Source organism: Sus scrofa, chromosome 15 (genome assembly GCF_054392235.1).
Source record: "Sus scrofa isolate SSC_HxYL_T2T_F1_AM1 chromosome 15, Sscrofa_HxYL_maternal_Yorkshire_Landrace_v2.0, whole genome shotgun sequence".
Lineage (NCBI taxonomy): Eukaryota > Metazoa > Chordata > Mammalia > Artiodactyla > Suidae > Sus > Sus scrofa.
Genome location: NC_139397.1, coordinates 120,492,664 through 120,517,121, shown reverse-complemented (window position 1 = coordinate 120,517,121; position 24,458 = coordinate 120,492,664). Strand labels below are relative to the sequence as shown.

Genomic DNA, 24,458 nt, shown 5'->3' with positions numbered 1-24,458 from the left:
GAGTAATTTTACTTGTAGTAAGTTGTTGTTGAAAGGTTTAGCAGGTCATTATTACATATTCCTTCCAGGTCACTTTATTTTCTCTAAAGACATTTATTTATCCTCTTGAATATTATTAGCCAATGGGTTCCTACAATATAATGTACGTGTAACATTATATTGAAAGAATGGGCATGTGAGTCAAATGAAAAGGTACCCCAAATCTATTACCCCTACAACATTATTTAAGGTGAAAACAGAGTTTATAGGAGTAGACCATGCTTTTCCTCAAACAAAAATTCTCTTGGATTCTAGATAAGAGTGATTCAGCACTCTTAAAACACGGTTGTCCTGTGGATTCTGCTCTAGGACACAACAAATATATTGTGTGATCTAGAATGAAAAACAATGTGTTGCCTTCACAAACTCATATTCCATTTTAATAAGGCCTTCTAAAAATACAAATGTCTAATTGAAATAATCATTTGACAATGTGAAGCATAAATGCAGTATCAGGTCAAGAGAGATAGTTGTTTTGGTACCTGCTATCTTTTCAGTAATCTCAAATTACTTCGCATATATTTCTGGCTATTTTATTTAGCTGCTGGATCATTTCCATTTTTATTTTTGAATTTCTCTTCCTATAATCAGAAATTGAAAACTGTAGTTCAAAGCAAAATAGAAAATAATTAGAATCTCATCTTTGCAGTTCTGTGGATTTTGGCAAAGTTTTAACCTCTCTGAGCCTAGTTTTTAATTTACAAAATAGAAATAATAATATGCATGTGCTATCAGAGCTATCAAAATATGTAAAATAACTAACACAGTGCCTGGCATATAGCGAGTGTGCAACTATTGTTCTAATGTTAGTTGACTTTTTATGATGTACAACAGTGAGTAATTAGTCATATTATATGGAACATTTACTATTCTGGTGCAAAGGAAACTAAAATACCACACTAACCACCACAATTTTTGGTGACCTCATAAAATCAAAAGATACAATCACTGTTGTCATTAATATGATCTTTAATAAATGGAATAATGCACCATTTTACAGCAAGCCTTTTTTAAACCTAAAGAACTGTCTTAAAATCTCCTTCTCCAATGTCTCTGTATCAATACAATCTTTTTTTAAGTTTATATATATCAAAGCATTTACTTACAATTATTCATAGAAAACTCTTTAGTGGCTTAATGTCAGCTTTCATAGTGGCATCCATAGATAATACAAAAGAAAAGTGAGCTGCTTTATTTCATACTCACACCGATCCATCAAACACAACTTGTACAGCATAGCAAGGTCTCAGACAGCTTATACAAAAGCAAAATAACTGAAAGTAATTATTCATAAATTCATATATGATATTCTATTGGTAATGTAAGAGCAAAACACACCAACAAAAGATACCCGTTAACAAGAAAGAGGGTTCTGAGGAATTGCCAATATTTTTCAGCCTTTCGTATTATAGAAAAGCATCCTCAGAAATGAATACTCCGTATGTAGCTTATGTTTCTCCTGTCCATTCAGAAAAAGCATGGCAGCTACACATTTCCATGTTTCAGCTACTACAACACCCTAAGAGTTAGTGTATTTTACAATTATCCACTTATCGTCATTTGAAAAATTATCAACAGAAAATTAAGGATGATTCCAGCTTATACAAACACTTACACAATATAATCTCCATGGAAACATGACAAAGCATACAAAAACTGTTTAAATAAATAAGTGTGACCAGAAAAGGAAAAGCCACAGAAGCTAAGCAATTCAATGTTAAACTTTGAATTTTATTTTTTAGTAATTAAGTTTTTTACTTAATGTTTCCCTATCAAACTTAAAAGGACTGGTAATAAGACAGAGAGCCCGAGACGAGAGACTGGTTACAAATGACTTCACTGCAAGGATTTTAAGTATACAGTTTACCAATTTGGAGCTTGAAATTGTCTGAAGGAAAAATTCTATTTGGATCTGACAGTGTGCTAAATAGATTACCATAGGTTACCTTCTCAAAACCATCCAAACTATTACTAAAGCTATAAACTCACTAGTTCACTTTGAGAAGACAGTTTAAAAATGATAAATTATGTTGAGAACATTTTAACTCAGAGGAACTACTTTACCAAGTTCTCCTATTAAAAGCAAAACAAAATGAAATGATTTGTCCCATCCTGTATAACCATTTAACCAAAGAACAGAAATGGTTTGAAGACTGTGCTTCAACTCTAGGCCTAAATATGCTGCAACATGTAGCCAATTTGTTGAGTCATTTCCCTCTAGTCAATAATTATAGAACTGGGAAAGTCTTTATGATTAATGAAATGATATTATATCTACATAAATGAAATCAAATCAGAAGATGAAACAATAAATGAACTGTGTGTGCAACAAACACTGTAAGTATTCAACTGTATCTAATTGCTTTTTTGCTACCAATTGAAGTTTTTCAATGTGCAAAGAGCTAAAAGGGGCCCTGAGTTTTTAAGTATTATGTCTATAAAGTGAGTCTAAATCATGAAGATGTTTCTGAAATTTAAATTGCAAAAAAATGGAAAAACCCCACGTGTTGCCACAGTAATTTGCTTAAAGATCCAATCATAAACTGGATGCCCTAATGATGTGATTTTTTTTCTAAAGATTCCTTTTCTCTTATCCACTAATCTGAGTTTCAAATTAAGTTTTAAAAAAATGAATGTTACAACATTTAATAGTAACACTATGAACATCACAGTAATAACGGAATTAGAATTTTCACGATAAGATAGATTTGAGGCATAATTTAAATACATAGCATAAATTCATCTGAAGTATTTACTTTTCAAATGTTATCAGCCATGAGATAAAACCCTAAATTTTTCCTTATATGCACACTCAATTTTAACTACTTAAAACTTAAATGAAAGTTGTTATAGTCCAGTCTATGTTGCAAAACAATGATGAGTATTTCAAAAGTGGTCTGCAAAAATGTTCACAGATAATACCTGATTATTGTTGGGTTTGCCTTTGAAAGTTAATCTTGCATTTTGTGTTTAATATTTGATACAAAGAAATATGTTAAATGTTGTGGCTCAATCATAATGCTAAAGCTTGCTGCAATATAGGTTAAAAAATTAATAGCAAAATTGTACATAATTCTGTATGCATGGCTTTTTAGTTATAACTAACGAATATAAAATCATAAAACTCAATTTAATAGAAAATGGTAGCTAATATAAGCTTAAATTAAGTGACTTGTTGACAATCTGATGGTTGAATCCACTGTCAAATGGTAACACCTTAATTCTTAATTCTATCCTACTGAACTATTACTTAACTGGAGTAATGAATTTGGATATAACAAAATACAATTTTAGGTGTTCTTAAATATTAAGTTATTAAAAACAGGACTGAGGAGAGAAAACACTAAAAAGGAAACAAAGCAATTTTGCTGAAAGAACTGAGACTTAGCTGCTGAGAGGCCTGATACATATTGAAGAATAACAATGTTGGAGAGGATGACCAACTGCTCTCTTTATTAGTGGATAAGACAAATGGATATAAAACAAAACAGGAGGGAAGCAGAATAGGTGTGTATGAAGAAAACTTTCCTGACACAGAAGATTGCAAGTCAGATAACCAAGGGACTGAGTAAGACAGAAACTAAGAGGTGAATGAAGGAAAGTAATGATGAGTAGGTCCCTCAGAGGCTCCTGGGATTTCCTCTTTTCTTATATGCTAGTTTAATCTGGGAACCTATAGGAAAATCTTTTTTTGATAATAACATTTGCGTAAAGTTCAGTGAGTGAGTTGCCAGATGTACTTAATCAAACAGTATATTTAGGACTGGATCACACAAACGAGTTTTTGGCTAAAGTCTGCATAGTTTAAAATCTAAAAGTTAAAATGTACTTTTATCTGAAGAGCAAACTGACAGTAAAAGATATTTTGAAACATCCTCGTCTACAAATACTTCTGGGGTGTCTGTGGGAGTGTTATACAATTTCTAGGATAACTGGTCTAGATAATCTACTAACATGTGGGTACAGATTCTAAGATGTTAGCTTAGAAGATGGAGTAATATATCTCACTTCTAGGAGCTGACGCCAATGAAACATTCATTTCTATAAATAAGGAAAAAAAGAAAGAGTTTGTTTTGAAATTTGTTCCCATTTTAAATAACTTTGAAGAGAGAAGTTTATAGAGAATGGAAAATTCAGTAAATAGCTACAGACTACCAGGTATTTCATTTGGCTTTAGAAGCCAAATTAGAAAATATTTTAAAAGTACTCACCAAATCTTGTGATAATCCCCACTGAAAAATATACTTACTCGAATGTCCCTCCCTTTATTTTCACATTCAGAACCAATATACATTTTCAAGAGCAAGTGGATACATGTAAGGAAGCTACACAAAATGCTTTACAAAAAGGACACTGTCCTTCTATTCTTCCTACATCCTCCTCAGTTAGTTCTCTGATTAGTAAAATCTTCTAAAGCCAATAAAAGCAGAAATTTTCAAAATGAAGTGAAAGAATTGATGAAGACTGAAAGTCCATGTTAATTCCACTAAATCAAGTATGGAATCAATTTAAGAAATGATCTCTTCCCACAAGCCACCTTCACTTTTCCCTTAAAATTTACTTTACCTTTAGTTCTGCAATACAAGAATGTCAGGAGTAAAGAGAAGCGAAATGATTTTAAGACTCATGATAGCAGATGTGGGATTAAATTTTGTCTTGAATTAGTAATTATTTCTCGAGCAACAATTAGTACAGACATGTCTGTATGTCTCCTTATGTATGTTTAACTTCTGAAGTCATAAGGTATCTGGTTTGGTTTATATACAAACCCAATTGTGCTGGAGTATGACTGGATCCCTTACCAAATTTCAGTACATTACACATCCTATCATGCAGTGTGTAGGTGGTATGGTGTAGTTGAAAGAGATGGAAAGACAGCAAACCTAGGTTAAAATCCCAGTTTTGTCACTTACTACATATGGACCTCAGGCAAATTACTTAGCTTTGCATCTGTAAAACACAAATACTAATTATAGTCCTCATATGGTTGCTTTGAGGATAAAAAAGACTATGTATATTCCAGTATTCAGTATATAATAAACAGTCAAGTTTTATTAGTATCCACTCCTTTGCCTTCCATTACGTTTTTACACAGATTTTTTTTTCCAATTGTGCATTTAAAAAGAGGGAACATTTATAGGAATTATAATTAAATCATTTCTTCTAAACTCAATTCATATTAAGTTCTTTCAGTGCCTTAGTTCTTGTATATAATTAGGATAGTTAAAAGAAATATTCGGCTCTGATTAGCTATTATGATGCTTTTAAGGTTATAATACTGTTAATGTTGAATTTCAATATATTTTCATTAAATGAATGGCCTTTTATTCATAGGGGCCCAAATGCTTTTCAACATGCAAAATTTTGTGATAGCAATTAAATATTAGGTTTAAGATACATTTATTATTAGATGAATAAAGTTCGCATTTAAGTAATGAGCATTTTAAGTAATTTTACTTGCTTGTATATTAGAAAACAGATTCTAAAGCAGTCTGTTGTACAATCTAGTTTAAATTTATTAAAATGATCTACACTCTATCTCTCCTTTTTCAAGAGTCTACTAATAAAAAACTGGAGAATAAGTTATTTTTAAATAGGCTTGCATAAAACTATAAGTGTTTTAAATTTGGTATATTAATTTTTGAAAGCATTTTTATTATTATACATCAAAAAATGCTGGAAAACTTACAATTAACTGGCCCAAATAGTGTGTAGTAGAATGCAAGACAACTCTTCTGTCATGAAAAGATCAGTTAGACCTCAAACGGTCATTTATCCTCAAAGCTTCCAACTGGAGAAGGAATATAATTTATTTTGACTCAAAGATGCTCAATAAATATTCAAAAATATCCTAAAATGCAGTTGAAAGGCATTTAAAAGCAAGAGAACCAAGTAAAAATTTAATGGAAAAATACAAATAATTCATTACCTAGATTTTTAAAATAACAAAATGAAAAAACTTTATGCCAGATGACTAAAAAATATGTTAAGGGTCTAAATCAAGAGAATGGCCGATAAAATATAAAAGGTAGCATCCTGAGCACTAGCAACATAATCTTAATTCAAAGAATTCAAAACTGTGTTTTGGAGTTCCCGTTGTGGCTCAGTGGAAATAAACCTGACTAGCATCCATGAGGACGCAGGTTTGATCTCTGGCCTCAATCAGTGGGTTAAGGATCTGGCATTGCCATGTGCTGTGGTGTAGGTCGCAGACATGGCTCAGATCTGGTGTTGCTGTGGCTGTGGCATAGGCCAGCAGCTACAGCTCCAATTCAACCCTAGCCTGGGAACCTCCATATGCCATGGATGCAAGCACTAAAAGGACTAAGAAAAAAAAACTGTTTAGCAAACCAACTGAATAAATTCTTAACCACTTCATAAGACCACAGTAGATGACAAACAAAAGGCTTATATACAAGTAAGTCATAAGTATTTGGGATAGCAAATTGGGAATTTAGGCTCTTCTTAGCTAAACGATGCAGAGAGAGGAACATGAGTGAAAACATATTGTTCAGGAGATAAAAACCTAAATCAGGCATTTAAGGATCTGTGTTTTCTTCTTAGCTTTTTATCTCCTAGAGAACATAATTTGATAACATCTAATAAGTATTCTGAGAATCCGAAAAAAAAAAAAAAGAGATCACTGTTTGAAAATTGATAGAAAATAATTTGTGCTTATAAAAGAAAGTCCCTTATTTGACATAAAGTGCTTTATTTAAAAAACATGCAGAGGTTGTTTTAGAGATGATTATCAGTAATGAACGAAGCAAAAGAAGCTTTAAAAAAACATGATTTGAATATACATAGCATGTTATCACTAAAAGGTACATTCTAATATAATGTAAATAATAAATGCTGCTCACATATCAAAGATGATGTGGAAAAGTGGCAAAAAGAAAAATTATGAAAATGGGATTAATGACAAAACACAGTTTTGAAAAGAGAAAGGTAAGTCTCAGTCTGCTTAAAATGATAGGTTTGGCAGCAATCCTTCCAACTACAGGGATTTGGCATGCCAGTTGAATGATTTTTTCCACAATGTTTTAGGTCATGGGAAAAAGAATTGTTTTCAGATAAAGTTACCAGGCTTTGTTTGGGAAAAGAATAAAAAAGATACTATAGCTTCAGAGCTATGAATTACGTCTGAAGTTATTTTAAACTTAAATAATTTTGAGTCAAACATGGCCTATTCAAGAGAATGAAGGCTATAATACTATATTGTCTTAACCATCTACCTACTCAAAAATTCCATAAAGTATAGCTCTATAAGCTTTCTGATAAAAATGTGCTTCTTAAATAAATGAATATGGAACATGAACGTATATATAAAAAATAAAATGGAAAACAGTATTTGACTTGCTCTTTGTTCTATGCTCTTATGAACTTGCAAAACCAGAACCAAATATGTTTATTAAAATGCCTGGAAGGAAAAATTCAGGATTTGGAAGGACAAAAGAAATGGCATTTCAAATTAGGTTTTGGTAGTTCCCTCGCTAGAGCCCTTTGCGACAATGTTTCTGCATTCTCCATAAGGAGGGTGAAAGCAAGAAATCAGGTAGCTGCTTTCTCTTGTGCAAAAACTCACTGTCATAAAACTAACCTGCCAAAAGTATGGAGAATGAGGGAGGAAAATGCTCATATCATGGAAGAATGTGTGCTCTGTTAATGGCAGAGAGCTTACAAGAAAGCTTTTATTTGTGGCCTATAGACTATTGCACATTCAAACAAAACACAAGAGAAAAGAATGTCCAACAGACAATGTGTTCAGGAACATATCAACATATAAACTAGCTTGTGCCCAGAAATAAAACATGGATACCAGACACCACTGCAATCAAACCTGTCTTAATTTGCTTCTGATTTAATGACCTTTAGAAACTGGTCCAAACTGATTATCAGCAATACATTGTTTTTGCTTTTTTTCTTAAAAAAATATTTTGAGACCACTTTTGATACACACACATATAATTCTGTGGTCATAAACAGACAAATACAACTTTAGCGAGACTAAACAAAAGTGCAAAACTTAAAAAAAAACAAAATTAAAAAATATGGAAGCATAAGCTAAATTTTTCTGCATAGCTGAAATCTATTTAAAGCAAGTCCTTGGTGCAGGGGTAGGAGGGGGTAGTGACAGGAGGATAAAGCAGTTTTTGTTTTGTTTTGTTTCTTAAATGTCTTCTGCACATTTAAATGATGCAAAAAATAATTTCACTCCATAGGTTTGAAAACATTTCACAGACAGTTCATTCCTATATCTTTAGACACCATTGTTGTGGCAGTGCCTCCTTCTGCAAGGTAAACCGCAGTGCTGGATTTGGAATGAACTGCCCTGTCTTTGCCATTGTTGTTGACCTCACAGTCCATTGGTTCAGTGGAGATGACCCAGGTGGACGGGCGCCACCGCTTAAGAGAATAGGGAGTTTTCACACGTTTCTTGATCTTTTCACCCGACCCTGATTTGCCATCTTGTGTTGATTCACCTACTGAAAATAAAAGTGCAGAAAAATGAACCATATGTAAATAAACTATTAAAAAGTTAAAAGGGTTGTAACTGGGAAAGAGATCAAACTAATGACTGAAGGAGGAGCCAATGGACATTTCTTCAAATTCATGATGCCAGGCAGTATTTTTCTGGGCCAAACTTAACCAACCTTTTTCTTTTCTTTTTGCATGTTAGGGCTGCACCCGTGGCATATGGAGGTTTCCAGGCTAGGGGTCAAATCAGAGCTACAGCTGCCAGCCTACACCACAGCCACAGCAACTCAGGATCCTAGCTGTGACCTACACCACGGATCAAGGCAACACCAGATCCTTAACCCACTGAATGAGGCCAGGGATAGAACCTGCAACCTCATGGTTCCTAGTCAGATTCATTTCTGCTGCGTCATGATGGGAACTCCACCAACTTACTTTTGAGACTCTTTTAAACCCAATGTTTTTATAACTTGTTGAATTATTCTATAGGGCAAGGAAGAAAATATTGAAAAGCCACAAAAGGTTAAAAACAGAAGAGAAAATTCCAAGTTCTCAACTGTATTCTCAAAAATCCTTTGGTTATGAGCAGCAATGCTACAAAATGCATTTAATCGTTCTATTCCATGCTCAAAGTGGATCATATTTTAAAGGCTCAAGGCATTAATATTTTTCAGAATAATGACATAAACAATGGGGTACAAATTTTCTAGTAACTTACCCTTCCCATGTGTCACAAGACATTTTTACTAATATGGAACCTTGCCATAAGGTATGTCAACATTTCTATAATACAAGCCATTCAAGCAAGGGGCTACTGATTTATGACAGCCGAATCCCTTCAGCCCATTTCGTAGTCTTTGTTTTTTCTTTCTTTTTTTTTTTTTTATAAGTGCTATCAGTCTAAACAATCTTTTTTTTTTTTAGGGCCGCACTCACAAAATATGGAAGTTCCCAGACTAGGGGCTGAATTGGAGCTGCAGCTGCCAGCCTATACCACAGCTCACAGCAACTCCAGATCCTTTAACCCACCGAGTAAGGCCAGGGATTGAACCCATATCCTCATGGATAGTAGTCGGGTTTGTTTCCACTGAGCCACGACGGGAACTCGGAGAAGTCATTTTGTATAATGATGACTGTTAAAGATTTTGGTGAGCTCTTCTATATTGCATTATAATCCTTCTAGGGCCATAAACCAAGTATCAAGTTGCTAGAGGCCCCACAGCACAATGCTATAGGCACATGGGAGACTCAGCATATAACTCCTAAAAAAAAAAAATGACATTAAAAACCATGAAGAACTTTATAGTTTCTTGTTTTATTTATTTTTTTTTAGAGCTGCACCTAAGGCATATGGAGTCCCCAGGCCAGGGGTCCAATTGGAGCTACTGCTGCTGGCCTATACCATAGCCACACCAACGCAGAATCTGAGCTGCATCTGAGACCTACACCACAGCTCAGGACAACGCCAGATCCTTAACCCACTGAGCCAGGTCAGGGATCAAACCTGTGTCCTCATAGGATACTAGTCAGATTCATTTCTGCTGTGCCACAAACTGGAACTCCTATGGTTTCTTTATATTGACTTTTCTGAATTTTCTATGGACTTTTTAATAAATACTAATATGCTCAACAAAGTTTCAAAAGTGATACTGGCATCATCTTACTTGGATTGTTTAAACTGGTCAGTACTTTATCTCAACTATTCATAGTAAGTATGTGAGTTGCATTACAAACCAGCAGTTACATAAGACAAATTGCTAACTATTCCAATTATTGTGACATTATCTTTTAAATTATAAACAACAAAATTATTTGTTTTATACAACATTTTAATTACTTCTGAAGTCCAACCAAATGGCTTATTTTATTTTTTGCTTCTTTCAGGGCTGCACTGCAGTATATGGAAGTTCCTAGGCTAAGAGTCAAATCAGAGCTGCAGCTACTGGCCTATGCCGCAGCCACAGCAACACCAGATCTGAGCCATACCGGCAACCTACACTATAGCTCATGGCAAGGCCGGATCCATAACCCACTGAGCAAGGCCAAGGATCAAACCTGCATCCCTGCATACTAGTCAGGATTGAAACCTGCTGGGCCACAATGAGAACTCCCAAATGGCTTATTTTATTTTGAAAAGTAATATAAAATAATTGCTAGTTGAAACATAATCTGTTTCTAACTAAGTAGTTACTTAAATGGTCCCAAAAGATTACACAATCCCTCCACTTACACTGCAAACTGCTGCCATCAAGGACATTTGTGGCTGAAAGATCCAGAGAATTAGGCCTCTGTGCTCTTCTGGGCTTTGACGGTGCAGGGTCTGCTACTGTGCTTGGAACACCCTGTGTAAGACCTTCTTGCTCTGAACATGGATTGCTGTTGTTGTTATTGGAATTAGTTCGGCCGCCTTCCAGTGGTCGTTCCCTCCTGTCCACCAGACGATCCAGAACACCTTCATCATGGCCAGCCTGTTGCTCTCGTCTCAGTAATGGTTCATGCTCATCAGGACTGGAATTAATATTCAGCCGGGTGTCCTCACCAATGAATTGATTCTGCAGCATTTCTTGGGTTCTATGTGCCACTGTGTTGGCTGTCTGGCCAGACGGAACTACCCCATTGACATACTGGGTAGTGGCAGCATGAGAGTTAATGCTGTGGTTTCTACCTGCCACACCATTCATGGTGACCGTCACCACATGAGGTTCTGCAGCATTGATTGTATTCATCTTGGCAACTCCAGTTTCTACTTGTTTCAAGTTTGATTTGTGCTTGCTGCCAAATTTCAGCCGGGGCTCCTTTGTTGAATTTTTGGTGTTCAAAGGCAAACTAGTAGGTCTCTTAGGAAGGTTCTGTTGCTTGGGGAGAGGATAGATCTGAGCGGGTGGGACATCAGGAATTAAACATGCTTGGCCATTTGCAGCCTGTGCGAAGTCCTGCTGTCCTGTCACTTCTACTGCAAGCTTTATGAGTGGGTAAAGCAAGCTAGAACTGGTACTGCTCAGGGGATCTGGCCCACTAAACTGTTTAAGAGAATGTTCCATGAGATTCTCATCAGAACTTTCTTTGAGGTTTTTATCAACTTCTTTTGGGTCCAGCTTGTTGGTCTCCAAGTCTTCTTCTGTCAGTTGTAAGCAGACGGGGGTTGGCCCGATTGGCTGTGAGACATTTGTGGCATGCAGATTTGCTTCATCTGAGTATGGCATCTCAGATATAGTGGTCATGCCGGTGCTTGGAGTGAGGCCAGTGGTGTTTGTGGTTGTAGTGTTGGTAGACAAGCTGGTGACACTTGTTTCAGGGCTGGGGATTCGAGCTTGTGCTTGCTGCCGTTCATAGTTAATTGAATTTCGGTTCTTTTCCCCTAAAGTCAAAGGTGTGCTGGACATTGAATGCTCAGAGGAGATATTCTTCACAATGCTGTCAGTGTGATGGATCGAGTCTTCAATGTATGAGGAAGAAGAATAATCTGGATAAGGGCCAATCTTTGGCACACGCCTGTTGTGGGATAGGTTGCTTAAAGAAAGAAAAAAGTGCCATGTTGAGAATGTACATTTATGACAAACTGACTCTCAGAGTTTAACACCTCTGATTTTAAAGAATAATTTGCTTTTAATTTTATTCCTAACCCACATTATTCTAAAGGTTATTTAATAATTCTAATCAAACAATCAAATGTCATTTAATACCTTGCTAAAGGCTAGTTTTGTATGATTTAAGCCTACCAAAAAGCCTATATGGATCTAGACATGATTTATATATATACTTATTCTTTAGGCTTATAAAAGTTATTTAAAAAAACTCCCCTATAGTTTTGTAACATTAGCAAATATACCTTTATGAATTGAATACTTGCACAACAGACATAAAAGTTCCATGAGAGGAGTTCCCATTGTGGTTCAATGGTTGACGAATTCAACTAGGAACCATGAGGTTGCGGGTTCGATCCCTGGCCTCGCTCAGTGGGTTAAGGACCCGGCGTTGCTGTGAGCTGTGGTGCAGATCGCAGATGCGGCTCAGATCCTGCGTTGTTGTGGCTATGGCTGTGGCTGGCAGCTACAGCTCCCATTAGGCCCCTAGCCTGGGAACCTCCATATGCCGTAGGTTGCGGCCCTGAAGAGGCAAAAAAAAAAAAAAAAAAAGTTCCATGAGAGAAGGAAACAAGGCGTGTGTCTTTTACATTTCCATAATTCTAAATATACAACTGCTACTCAACAAATATGTTACCAACTAAGTTCCAAATAGTAAAAAGAACATAATCTTTTAGGTTGTTTCAAAGTGCTACATTAAGACGCATAGTCTAGCAAAGGAACTTATCTTCCTAAGGTAGACCGAACCATTATCAATGAAAGTCTTAGAGCCTTAGGGTATAAGGCAGAATGTGACACTCAAAATAAAAAAATAAATAAATAAATAAATCAAAGATATAGAACTGCTCTCCAGTTATCAAAGGTTCTTCCCTGTTATTGTCACATCTTGAGAATGGTGGTTCTTAAACATCACACTATAACATATTTGCTTTAAAAAAAAAAAGCCAGGCCAAGATATGGAAAAAACCCAAGTACCCACTGATAGATAAATAGACAAAAATGTGGTATATGCCCAACAGAATATCAGCCATAAAAAAGAATGAAATCTTTCCATCTGTGACATGGATGGATCTAGAATGTATTATGCTAAGTGAAATAAGTCAGACAGAGAAAGACAAATACCATATGATTTCACTTGTATGTGGAATCTGAAAACCAAACCAAATAAAACTAAACAAACAGAATTACAGATACAGAGAACAAACAGGTATTTGCCAGAGAAGAGGGGGTCAGGGAAGGGAGGAAATAAGTGAGAAATGTTAAGAGGTATAAAATTCCAGTTGCAGAATACATGAGTCATGATGACATACACACTCTAAGGAACAGAGTAAATAACTATGTAATATCTTTGTAGGATGATATACCGTAACTAGACTCATACTGGTGATAATTTTTGAAATGTATAGAAATACCAAATCACTATGTTGTGTAACAGGAACTAACACAGAGTTACAGGTCAACTGTACTTCAAAACCAAACAAACAAACTCATAGAAAAAGAGATCAGATTTGTGGTTACTAGCAGCAGACAGTGGGGATAAGGTTACTAGCAGCAGAGAGTGGGGATAAGGAGAACTGGATGAATGCAGTCAAAAGGTACAAACCTCCAGTTACAAAATAAATGAGTACTAGGGATGTAATGTACATGACAAATTTAATTAACACTGCTGTATGTTATATATGAAAGTTAACAGAGTAAATCCTAGGAGTTCTCATCACAAGTGAAAAAATTACTTTTTCCTATTACCTAAATTTTGTAGATATATGAGATAATGAATATTCACTAAACTTCCTATGATAATCATTTCATGATGTATGTAAGTCAAATCATTTTGCTGTACACATTTAACTTACACAGTGCTGTATGACAAATATCTCAATAACTGGAAGAAAAAATAAAAGTGAGGGATGGTTTTAACTAAAACCTAAGTATAAACATTGGGAACATTAATAGATATGAGCGTTGTAGGAGAAGCAGCATCTGATGAGGTTAGGAGGGGAATGACAGGAAGAGAAAGAAGAAAAAGTCTGTATTATACAAGAAAAGGAAGTTAAGGAGAGGTGGAGGGTATGATTAAATAGTATGAAAGCTAGAGTTGAACAAGTATGGGATGAACCATGATTTAGGAGAAACTACTTAGAAGTGATTGGACGTGAAAAGAAGCATGTAAGGGGTAGAGCTGAATGACACAGGAAGCAAAATGGCCAAAGCAAGGGGGAGTAAGTTTCTTCTTTACCAGTTGAGAAAAGTTCAAAATCACTTAAAAGTAAAAGCAGCTGACTCTGAAGAGAGGTACAAACAGGATATGAGAGGATATAGAAAAAAACAGAGATAAGGGGAGATGGAAACGGAAGACTATCTCAGTATGTGTAAGGTGAGAAAATTTATACTTAGAATTGCTAATCTCTACCTTCCTTGCCTTGCTGATTTGATAGGAATAAAGGTTTACATGCTAAATGTAATTTAATCTAAACATCAGTGTAAACCCAATTTTGGGCCTATAGTTCATAATACAAATTGCTCTTAGAAATTAAAACAATAGAAGATAGTAAGGAAAATGATTCAAGAATCAAGTTTTTGTTTTTCTTTTTTTACAAAATAAATGGTACCTCTTATTTAATTAATGTATTTTTCTTTTTGGCCTTGCCAGTGGTATGTGGAAGTTCCTGGGCCAGGGACTGAACGTGTGCCATGGCAGTGACGACACCAGATTCTTAACCTCTAGGCCACCGGGGAACTCCTGTTTTTTTGTTTCTTTTAATCTTAATTTTTTCTGGTTACTCCTTTCTTGGATGCCTTCCTGAAAGCTTTTAACATGTTTTAGTTATGGGAAGACTTTATCCCCTAAACATGGAACACAGAAACACAGATTACACAGTTTGAATGTTCCATGTTTTAGGAATGTTTTCTTAAAAGCCCCTTTATTTAGAACCAAAAATCATAGTTCTAATAAAGAAATGTCTCACAAAATAATGCTCGTGATGGGATTAAAAAAAAAAAAAAAAACTTATGAATTACTTTCATTTAAAAGTAGTAGTGGTTATACTATAAAAAAAAGAGCACTGGATAGAAAGCCTGGAAATCTTAGTTTCCAGTGAAGCAATGATTAGATACATTAGGCAAGTCCATAGTTTTATTTCCTTTAAAACAAATAAATGAACAAACAAACAAGGGATGGAGAAGTATCAACAACAAAGGATAATCAAGACAATATAGTCTACAGAAGTGCTTAGACACTTCTGGACCTACGAAAATGCTTTACCTTTATTATTGTAGGGAACTTGGAGCATTAAGACCTTTATCTTTTTTATCTTTACTATATCTTAAGATATTAAAAACTACAGATTCCATCTTGCACTTATACCAAACAAAAATCAGAACAGGAATACGAAAGAAATCATGTCATTAGACTGTATGCGTTAATCACTGCACTATTAGATGGTGCTCTCTGCTTGGTCCCTGTTTTAAACACTGACAGAGGGATTCCAAACCTTCAGGGTCTTACCGCTCATTCTGCATAGCAGTAGACATGGGATTGACTGTTGGGCTCACAGATTTGTTTCTTTCCCATATCATCATAAGTTCAGCCATCCTCTCCTCAGCACACTGTGCAGTAAGCCGAGCCTCTGCATCCTGGTCCCAACAGTCTTCGATTGTCTCCTTGAGTGACCTCACTGCCTGTAATAAAGTACACATCAATATATAGGCAACTGTATTTTCCTCAAACTATTTTCTTTCTTTCCTTTTTGTCTTTCGTCCTTTTAGGGCCACACTCGTGGCATATGGAGGTTCCCAGGCCAGGGGTCTAATCAGAGCTGCTGCTGCTGGCCTACACCACAGCCATAGCAACACCAGATCAGAGCAGCGTCTGTGACCTACATCACAGCTCATGGCAACGCTGGATCCTTAACCCACTGAGCCAGGTCAGGGATCGAAGCCTCATCCTCATGATTACTAACTAGTCAGGTTCATTACCTCTGAGCCACAACAGGAACTCTAAAGTTCAAAGGAGTATAATCTTTAAAAATACTGAAATCACTACACTGTACACTTGAAACTAATATAATATTGTAAGTGAACTATACTTGAATTAAAAAAAAAATGTTGCTTTCTTAGTAGAGCCTGTAAACAGGAAGGAAGGAAAGGAAAGGAGTGAGGAAGGAAGGAAAAAAGGAATGGAGGAAGACAGGGAATCAGGAAGAGAAGAGAGGGAGGGATGGAGGGAGATGACAAAAATAATCAAAGAGAAACCTATGGGTGGTGACTTTTGAAACATTATTCTTCAAGCAGCAGGGGCTTACAGTATCTAACACAAGATTCTTACTCCCTTCTCTATGAGTACAAAGCACAATATATATTGTGCAGTAGATATTTACATGATTATAATTCTGCAAAACTCTTATTTTTACTTCATTAAAAATTTTCGATCATTCTGTATGTGGTGTAGGTCGCAGGCACTACTCAGTTCCAGCATTGCTGTAGTTGTGGCGTAGGCCGGCAGCTGTGGTTCCAATTCCATCCCTAGCCTGGGAACTTCCATTTACCACAAGTGCAGCCCTAAAAAGAAAAAAGGAATAAACATAGTATTTAAAGTTATAACGGTAACTTCCAGAAGAGAAAACTTAGAAACAGAAACAAAAACCTCAGAACATTGTTAACAGTAATTTGGCCGCACCTGTGGCATGCAGACATTCCCAGACCAGGGACTGAGCCTGAGCCACAGAATTAACCCAGGCCACTGCCATGACAATACCAGATCATTAACCCACTACACAAGAGAAATCCAACAGGAATACTTTTGAACAGGGGTGAAAGGAGTAGGTAGTCTTTTCCCTTCCCATTTCCTTTTTTAGCCGTTTCATTTGATTTGATTTTGTTTACCATACACAAGCATAATTAATTCTTTTAAAAGTTGTTTGGGAGTTCCCATTGTGGTGCAGCAGTAATGAACCCGACTAGTATCCATGAGAATGTGGCTTTGATCCCTGGCCTCACTCAGTGGGTTACGGATTTGGTGTTGCCATGAGCTGTAGTACAGGTTGCAGATGTGGCTTGGATCCTGCTGTGGCTGAGGTGTGGGCCAGCAGCTATAATTCCAATTTGACCCCTAGCCTGGGAACTTCCATATACCAGGTATGTGGCCCCCCCCCCAAAAGAAAGTTGTTTAGAGTTTCTTAGTGGCCTAGCGGTTAAAGATCTGGCATTGTCACTGCTGAGGCTCAGGTTCAATCCCTGGCCCAGGAACTTCTGCATGCCATGGGCAGTAGTTTTTTTTTTTTTTAAAAAGAAATAAGTTGTTTAAAATCAGAAATAAAGGAGTTCCCATTGCGGATCAGCGGTTAACAAATTTGACTAGCATCCATGAGGACGCAAGTTCGACCCCTGGCCTCCTCCATTGGGTTAAGGATCTGTCATTGGCATGAGCTGGAGTATAGGTCACAGATGCAGCTCAGATCCCAAGTTGCTGTGGTTGTGGTGTAGGCCAGCAGCTACAGCTCCAATTTGACCCCTAGCCTGGGAACTTCCATATGCCTCGGGAGAGCCCTAAAAAAAAAAATTGGAAATACAGAGTACTGTCATCAATAAGGGATAATTCAAAAATTATGATATATAATGGATACTGACCAAATGGCAACAAAGAGGTACATCTATAGGTACTGCATGAAAAACTAAGTAAAAAAAAAAATAAGCCTCAGAAATGATGATGGATAATGAGATGATCCTAATTATGTTAAAGAAAAAATACGAGACTGTATGGATATGTGTGTTACATGGAAATGTTTGAAAGATGTTTTTAGTGTTGTAGTAACAATTTACTGAAATGGTAGGACCCTCTGAAAATATTTCAGCATTGTGAACTGCATTTTTAATAAGCAGAACTTATAGGCTACAGCTTGGTTTCTTTTTGGTGTGGCTTAAATTTCTATTAGCCACTGAATATGTTACGTCTGCACTAATTAACATTTTTGGTGCTGCTCTCAAGCAAATAAAACGGAATTTCAATAATGTTTAAAATACTATCATGTTAATTATTCCAGCTATTACTCAATATGGCAAACTTCAGCTACAACAGTCTCTCTCTTTTTTTTTTTGTCTTTTGTCTTTTGTCTTTTTGTCTTTTGTTGTTGTTGTTGTTGCTATTTCTTGGGCCGCTCCCGCGGCATATGGAGGTTCCCAGGCTAGGGGTTGAATCGGAGCTGTAGCCACCGGCCCACGCCAGAGCCACAGCAACGCGGGATCCGAGCCGCGTCTGCAACCTACACCACAGCTCACGGCAACACCGGATCGTTAACCCACTGAGCAAGGGCAGGGACCGAACCCGAAACCTCATGGTTCCTAGTCGGATTCGTTAACCACTGCGCCATGACAGGAACTCCCAGTTAGTCTCTTTAAACAGTACTTCATACTTGAAGAAAATAAACTGAACCCTACAGAATTTGAAAATATGTAACATCAATGCAAGTCAAAATAAGCTGGATTTCTAGCATTAGACAACTTTAAAAACTATCATTATTAAGTCTAGTTTTGCTTCAAACAACATTTAAAAATATTCAGTCACAAGACTTTTGTTGAATAATTTAGTTTTCCTTACCAGGCTATTTTCTTTCCAAGCTTCTGGGAACTTGGGTCTCTGTTTTTCTCTAGACACCAGAACCTGCATATCTTCAAAAGTGGGATGATTTCCAACCTCTGTCTGAAAAGCCATCTGGTATTCTGGTACAGATTCACCTGTGAATTTTTTGTAAAAGGATAGAGTAAAATTTCTAATTATCATAAAAAGAACTTGTGGGATTTAATGCATAATTAATAAAAGCCTTACGTAGAATAGTCTTCGATACATTAAAAAACAGTTTCAATGAAGGACAGTAATTTTTAAATGGTTCCTGAATTACTGAATTGAGGGGACATTATTACATGCATGATGTAAACACTAAAAAATATGTTTGAATTCATATCCCATAGAGAAAGTCTAACATAGACCAAAACAAACATTTCTATAGAACTTAATATAAGTGGATGGTTGGTACAGCTGTGTCTCATTACATCATTGAATCTATAACAGTCTAGCCAGATTTGTCAAATATCACAAAAATTTTTCTGACCATTTGACAGAAAAATCAATATACTGATTTTTTTTTCAAAATTTCTCTTAATAAGCATTATTTAGATCAAGGATCTTTAAATATCATTAACTACTCTACCTCTGTTTAAAAATCCTATTCATTACCAATATGCACCATCAGCTGCCTGTAATAAGAGCTTTATGATTTTTATAAAATGTGAACAAATTAAACTTAATAAACATATTGAACCACACAGAATACCTCTGGGACCAACATTTAGAAAACCAATAATTTAATCAGGAATTCCCGTCGTGGCACAGTGGAAATAAATCCAGCTAGGAACCATGAGATTGCAGGTTCGATCCCTGGCCTTGCTCAGTGGGTTAAGGAACCAGCGTTGCTGTAAGCTGTGGTATAGGTTGAAGACGAGGCTCGGGATCTGGCGTTGCTGTGGCTGTGGTGTAGGCCAGCAGCTGTAGCTACGATTAGCCCTCTAGCCTGGGAACCTCCATTTGCCACTGGTGCAGCCCTAAAACGCAAAAAAAAAAAGAAAGAAAACCAATAGTTTAATCAAAATCTTGGCAAAGAACACAAGGGAAACACTCTTCCTGTCTCCTTGCCCTTTCCCTACTCTATTAAAATGAAAGGATAAATCAGAGAGAATACCAGGATGGAGGAAAGACATTTTAGGTTTTAATCTTGGCTTCATCTCCACCTTGGAAAAGTTATTTAACTATTCTGTGTTTCAGTTTTCCCGTCAGCAAAATGGCAATGTCTGGCTTCTTTACCTCACTCACATGGAGATAATACAAAAGTTAAAATGACCGAGATAAGAAAGTATGTAATTGAACTTTTATATTTCAATTTGAATTTAAAAAAACTATATACTTGCCCTCTACCAATATTAAAAAAGGTTTACAAAGATTAATTCTGTAATTTATGTGGCACAGACCAAATTGTTTGGAATATTGCACTATGTATAAATACAAATGATATGTTCACATCCTCAAAGAATATTTAAGCAGATACTTATTTCAGATCAATAACCATCGACATTGAACTTGAAAGACAAAACTAAAGTATTTAATCCTGACAATTAGTGGTGTATCACTTTCTTTCATGAAACTCATATGCTAAAGCCTTAACCCATGTTACCTGTGAACTTTAAGATACTATTATCTTTTCTATCTAACACATACACATAACACACATACACACCTTCCTAGTACTACTTTCCCTTCAAATGCTGGTTCAATAGAATAATTAAATATTATAATCTTAATTGTTTTAATCAGGTCTAAATTATAATTAGAAAACCTGCTAAAATAAATCTGATGCACGATCTTTTTTTTGCAAATGGAATGACATTAAGAATTATCAAATTTCTACTCGATCTTCATGGTTCTAAATCTAACTGTTCAGGGAATACTTGTTTAGAGCTAACAGTATAAGGCACTGGGGACACAGAGATGAACGTTAATGACATCATCATGACGGAAGATGTTGGTCCTGTTGGATTTCCTTAAAACTTTACGCTCACTGGATTGCTCAAAGAAGTTTTACAATCCCATTTTCTTTCAAACTGTCCACAACAGATGAAATATAAAGGAATACCAGATATTATTACCTGTTTCTCATTTTATTTGTTACTTGTTAATTATGTCTTAAACAGTCAGGAATTGTATATATATATAGTCCCTTTTTAAAATTACACTTGTTCTCTTTCTTTTTTTTTCTTTCTCTTGCCTTTTTTTTTTCTTTCTTCCTTCTCTTCCTTGGAAATATAGAACCTAATTAATTTATATCATTAATATTTTACAGAAAGATGTAGTTCCCTTCGTGGCGCAGTGGTTAACGAATCCGACTAGGAACCATGAGGTTGCGGGTTCGGTCCCTGCCCTTGCTCAGTGGGTTAACGATCCGGCGTTGCCGTGAGCTGTGGTGTAGGTTGCAGACGCGGCTCGGATCCCGCGTTGCTGTGGCCCTGGCGTAGGTCGGTGGCTACAGCTCCGATTCAACCCCTAGCCTGGGAACCTCCATATGCCTCAGGAGCGGCCCAAGAAATAGCAAAAAGACAAAAAAAAAAAAAAAAAAAAAAAATTTACAGAAAGAGCCTTCATTATAAACTGTTTCCATTTAATAATAAAGCATGTGCTGCATGTGAGTTATAGATTTAAAATATTTTATAAAAATTTATTATTATCATTATATGTTATTCTTTAGGCTTATTAATATTTTACGGAACCCTTTTTACTTCATATACCTCGTTACACTGTTAAAAATTTTAAGAGTACTCTGTGTCCTAGGCCTGTGTTTTCTTAACACTATTTTCCTCCTACACTCTGTAATATTTCTATCTTCTCCATTCCTTACAAACTACTCTAAGAATACCAATGACATCCTCCTATTCAAATTTCAATATCATTCCTCTGTTCTACTTCCTTTGACCTTTCAATTAACTCTAATGCTATCAATTTTGGTTCTTAATAGTTTCTAACACTGACTTCCATTATTTCTCAGCTTTCTCACTTTTTTTCTGTTCTTTTGTCTTCTTCATTAATCTATAGTGGGGGGGAAGGGACCCCTAATAGTCTTTACCAATGTTTCTCACACTTCATTTGTTCTCCTAGAGAAGTACATCCACTCAGAAATTCTCAGTGACCACTTCTGTGTAGACTATTCCCAAATAATCATGTTGATCTTAGTTAAAAATCTTTATTCGTTGGAGTTCCCACCGTGGCTCAGGGGAAACGAATCTGACTAGTATCCATAAGGATGCAGGTTCAATCCCTGGCCGTGCTCAGTGGGTTAGGATCCAACATTGCCGTGAGCTGTGTTATAGGTCACAGAAGCGGCTCAGATCAATTAAATTCTCAAAAAAACCATTTCTTTCAGCTGTCCATCAATACCCCATCCAAAGTTCTCATCTTTACCATGTAAATCAGTATTTTTTTCCTAAGCTAGCTGTCACCCTCACTGTTACTCAGACCTCTGAATATTTCTCAATTCTGTAGACTTTCTTTCTTTCTTTCTTTCTTTTTTTTTTTTTTTTTTTTTTGTCTTTTTGCTATTTCTTGGGCCGCTCCCGCGGCATATGGAGGTTCCCAGGCTAGGCGTCCAATCGGAGCTGTAGCCACCGGCCTACGCCAGAGCCACAGCAACGCGGGATCTGAGCCACGTCTGCAACCTACACCACAGCTCACGGCAACGCCGGATCGTTAACCCACTGAGCAAGGGCAGGGACCGAACCCGCAACCTCATGGTTCCTAGTCGGATTCGTTAACCACTGCGCCACGACGGGAACTCCCTGTAGACTTTCTTTCAATAGCTAAACAGAACCAGATTCGTTCCTTCTACTTTCTCTCACATATGCCTCTTCTTCCTCATTTCCATACCCAAGATTATAAGGTATCTTAATGCAGCTCTTTTTTTATTTTTATTTTAAATTGTGGTTAAATATAAACATCACCATTTTAACCATTTTTGTGTACAGTTCTGTGACACTAAGTGCATTTCACAATGTTGTGCATCCATCATGACCATCTCCAGAACTTTTTCCATCTTTCCAAATTCAAACTGTATCCATTAAAAATCCTCAATTTCTTTTTCCTTTTTTAAAACTCTTTCTAGTACTATTTCAATCCATCCCACATATCTTCTAAAACAATCTGCTGCAAATAAGATTTAATTGCCTTTTCCATTTCAAACATCTAATACTGCTCTTTATTATTTATCAGACCAAAAGCAATACTTATACTTTGAATGCAACAGTTGTTCAAAAGATGTTTCAGAGGAGTTCCCATTGTGGCTCAGCAGGTTAAGGACTTGACATGGTGTCCGTGAGGATGCAGGTTTGATCCCTGGCCTCACTCAGTGGGTTAAGGATCCAGTGTTACTATGGCTGTGGCATAGGCAGGCAGTTGCAGCTCCAATTCGACTCTTAGCCTGGGAACTTCCAGATGCTACAGATATGGAAAATCTTCAAAAAAAAAAAAAAAAAAAGTTGCTGATAACAATGTCCTGACTAATGCTGACATAAGAATCCTTTTAGTCAGAAATTCTTCTAAAAACCAAAAAATTCAGGATTAGAATTTTTTAAAAATCTGTGGTCAAAGTTCTAATAACAGAAATTAAAAGTTCCCCAAAGTTCAAAAGCTCCGATAATATATGATAGTACTTCGACCACTGCTATTTTCAGAAAAAAACTTTATAAGTACTCTGCACCTCCAATTAACTGGGAAATACACTTCTTCTTCTTCTTCTTTTTTTTTTTTTTTTTTGTCTTTTTTAAGAACTGCACCCACGGCATATGGAGGTTCCCAGACTAGGGGTCGGATCAGAGCTGCAGTTGCCCGCCTACACCACAGCCACAGCAATGTGAGATCTGAGCTGCATCTGCAAGCTACACCACAGCTCACAGCAACACTGGATCCTTAACCCACTGAGCGAGGCTGGAGATCGAACTTACATCCTCAAGGATGCTAGTCAGATTCGTTTCCACTAAGCCATGACGGGAATTCCAAACTGAGAAATATTCTAAACAACGAATGACTGACTTGTAGGCAATCTAAATAATTATTAATTTATTTCATTATGTTTTAAAATTATGAACTACTATTAAATCCTTACTCTTTTTAAAGCAAAAAAATTCAACCCCACTACTAATCTGTTTTTAGTAGTTCCATTTCATAAATTAGTCCAAAGCTGGTTCAGCTGATTGTTTTTCCTTTTCCTATGCTTTTAATGGTGTTATTCCTATAAGATACAGACCATACATGTCAAACCGTTTTGTACACCACCTAGAAGAATATAATGCAACAACATATTGGTTGTTATTATTAAGGTTTTATATGACAATAATGGCAGTGATATAATATTAACAAAAGGAGGAAAAGCATATACTTGTCTGGCTATTTCAAGTAAGCCTCAAAGAATCATTCACATTAAATGAGTATTCCTTCATGAATGGCAGGTAGGCAGGGAGAAAGACAGAAAGGGAGAATTAGGGGAAAAAAAAAAGGAAGAGAGGAGAATGAAACAAAAAGAAAGGAAGATAAAGTATTCCGATAGATAACTTACTGCTTCTAATTTCTTATTGCGTCAATTCAGAAAACACTGTTAAGTGCAGCTTCTCAAATGCTGAAAAGGTGCATAAGGAAAACAATGACTGCTAAAACAATCAGAGACCAAACTGAAGACAGACAAGCGATTATGAGCAATTAATTACAGATGCAACTATGGAGTCCTTTCTAAAAACTTTTCCTGGTTCACGTCCTTCTGGTAGTAATATTTC

At 36.2% G+C, this 24,458-nt stretch overlaps 1 protein-coding gene across 2 annotated transcripts in view; it reads right to left on the bottom strand.

Annotated features, from left to right (window-relative positions):
- Positions 1-990: 990 nt before the first annotated feature.
- The window catches only part of BMPR2 (bone morphogenetic protein receptor type 2), a 168,203-nt gene continuing 144,735 nt past the window's right edge, over positions 991-24,458 (bottom strand). The window contains exons 3-6 of one of the 2 annotated variants that reach the window (XM_084997931.1): positions 18,694-18,830; positions 15,607-15,779; positions 10,748-12,027; positions 991-8,525 (exon numbers count right to left, since the gene is read on the bottom strand). In XM_084997931.1, coding sequence (XP_084854057.1) covers positions 8,275-8,525; positions 10,748-12,027; positions 15,607-15,779; positions 18,694-18,830 — 1,841 coding nt within the window. In that variant the 3' untranslated portion in view covers positions 991-8,274. The remainder of the gene's footprint in view (positions 8,526-10,747; positions 12,028-15,606; positions 15,780-18,693; positions 18,831-24,458) is intronic. The other variant, NM_001204900.1, reaches the window with a different exon arrangement.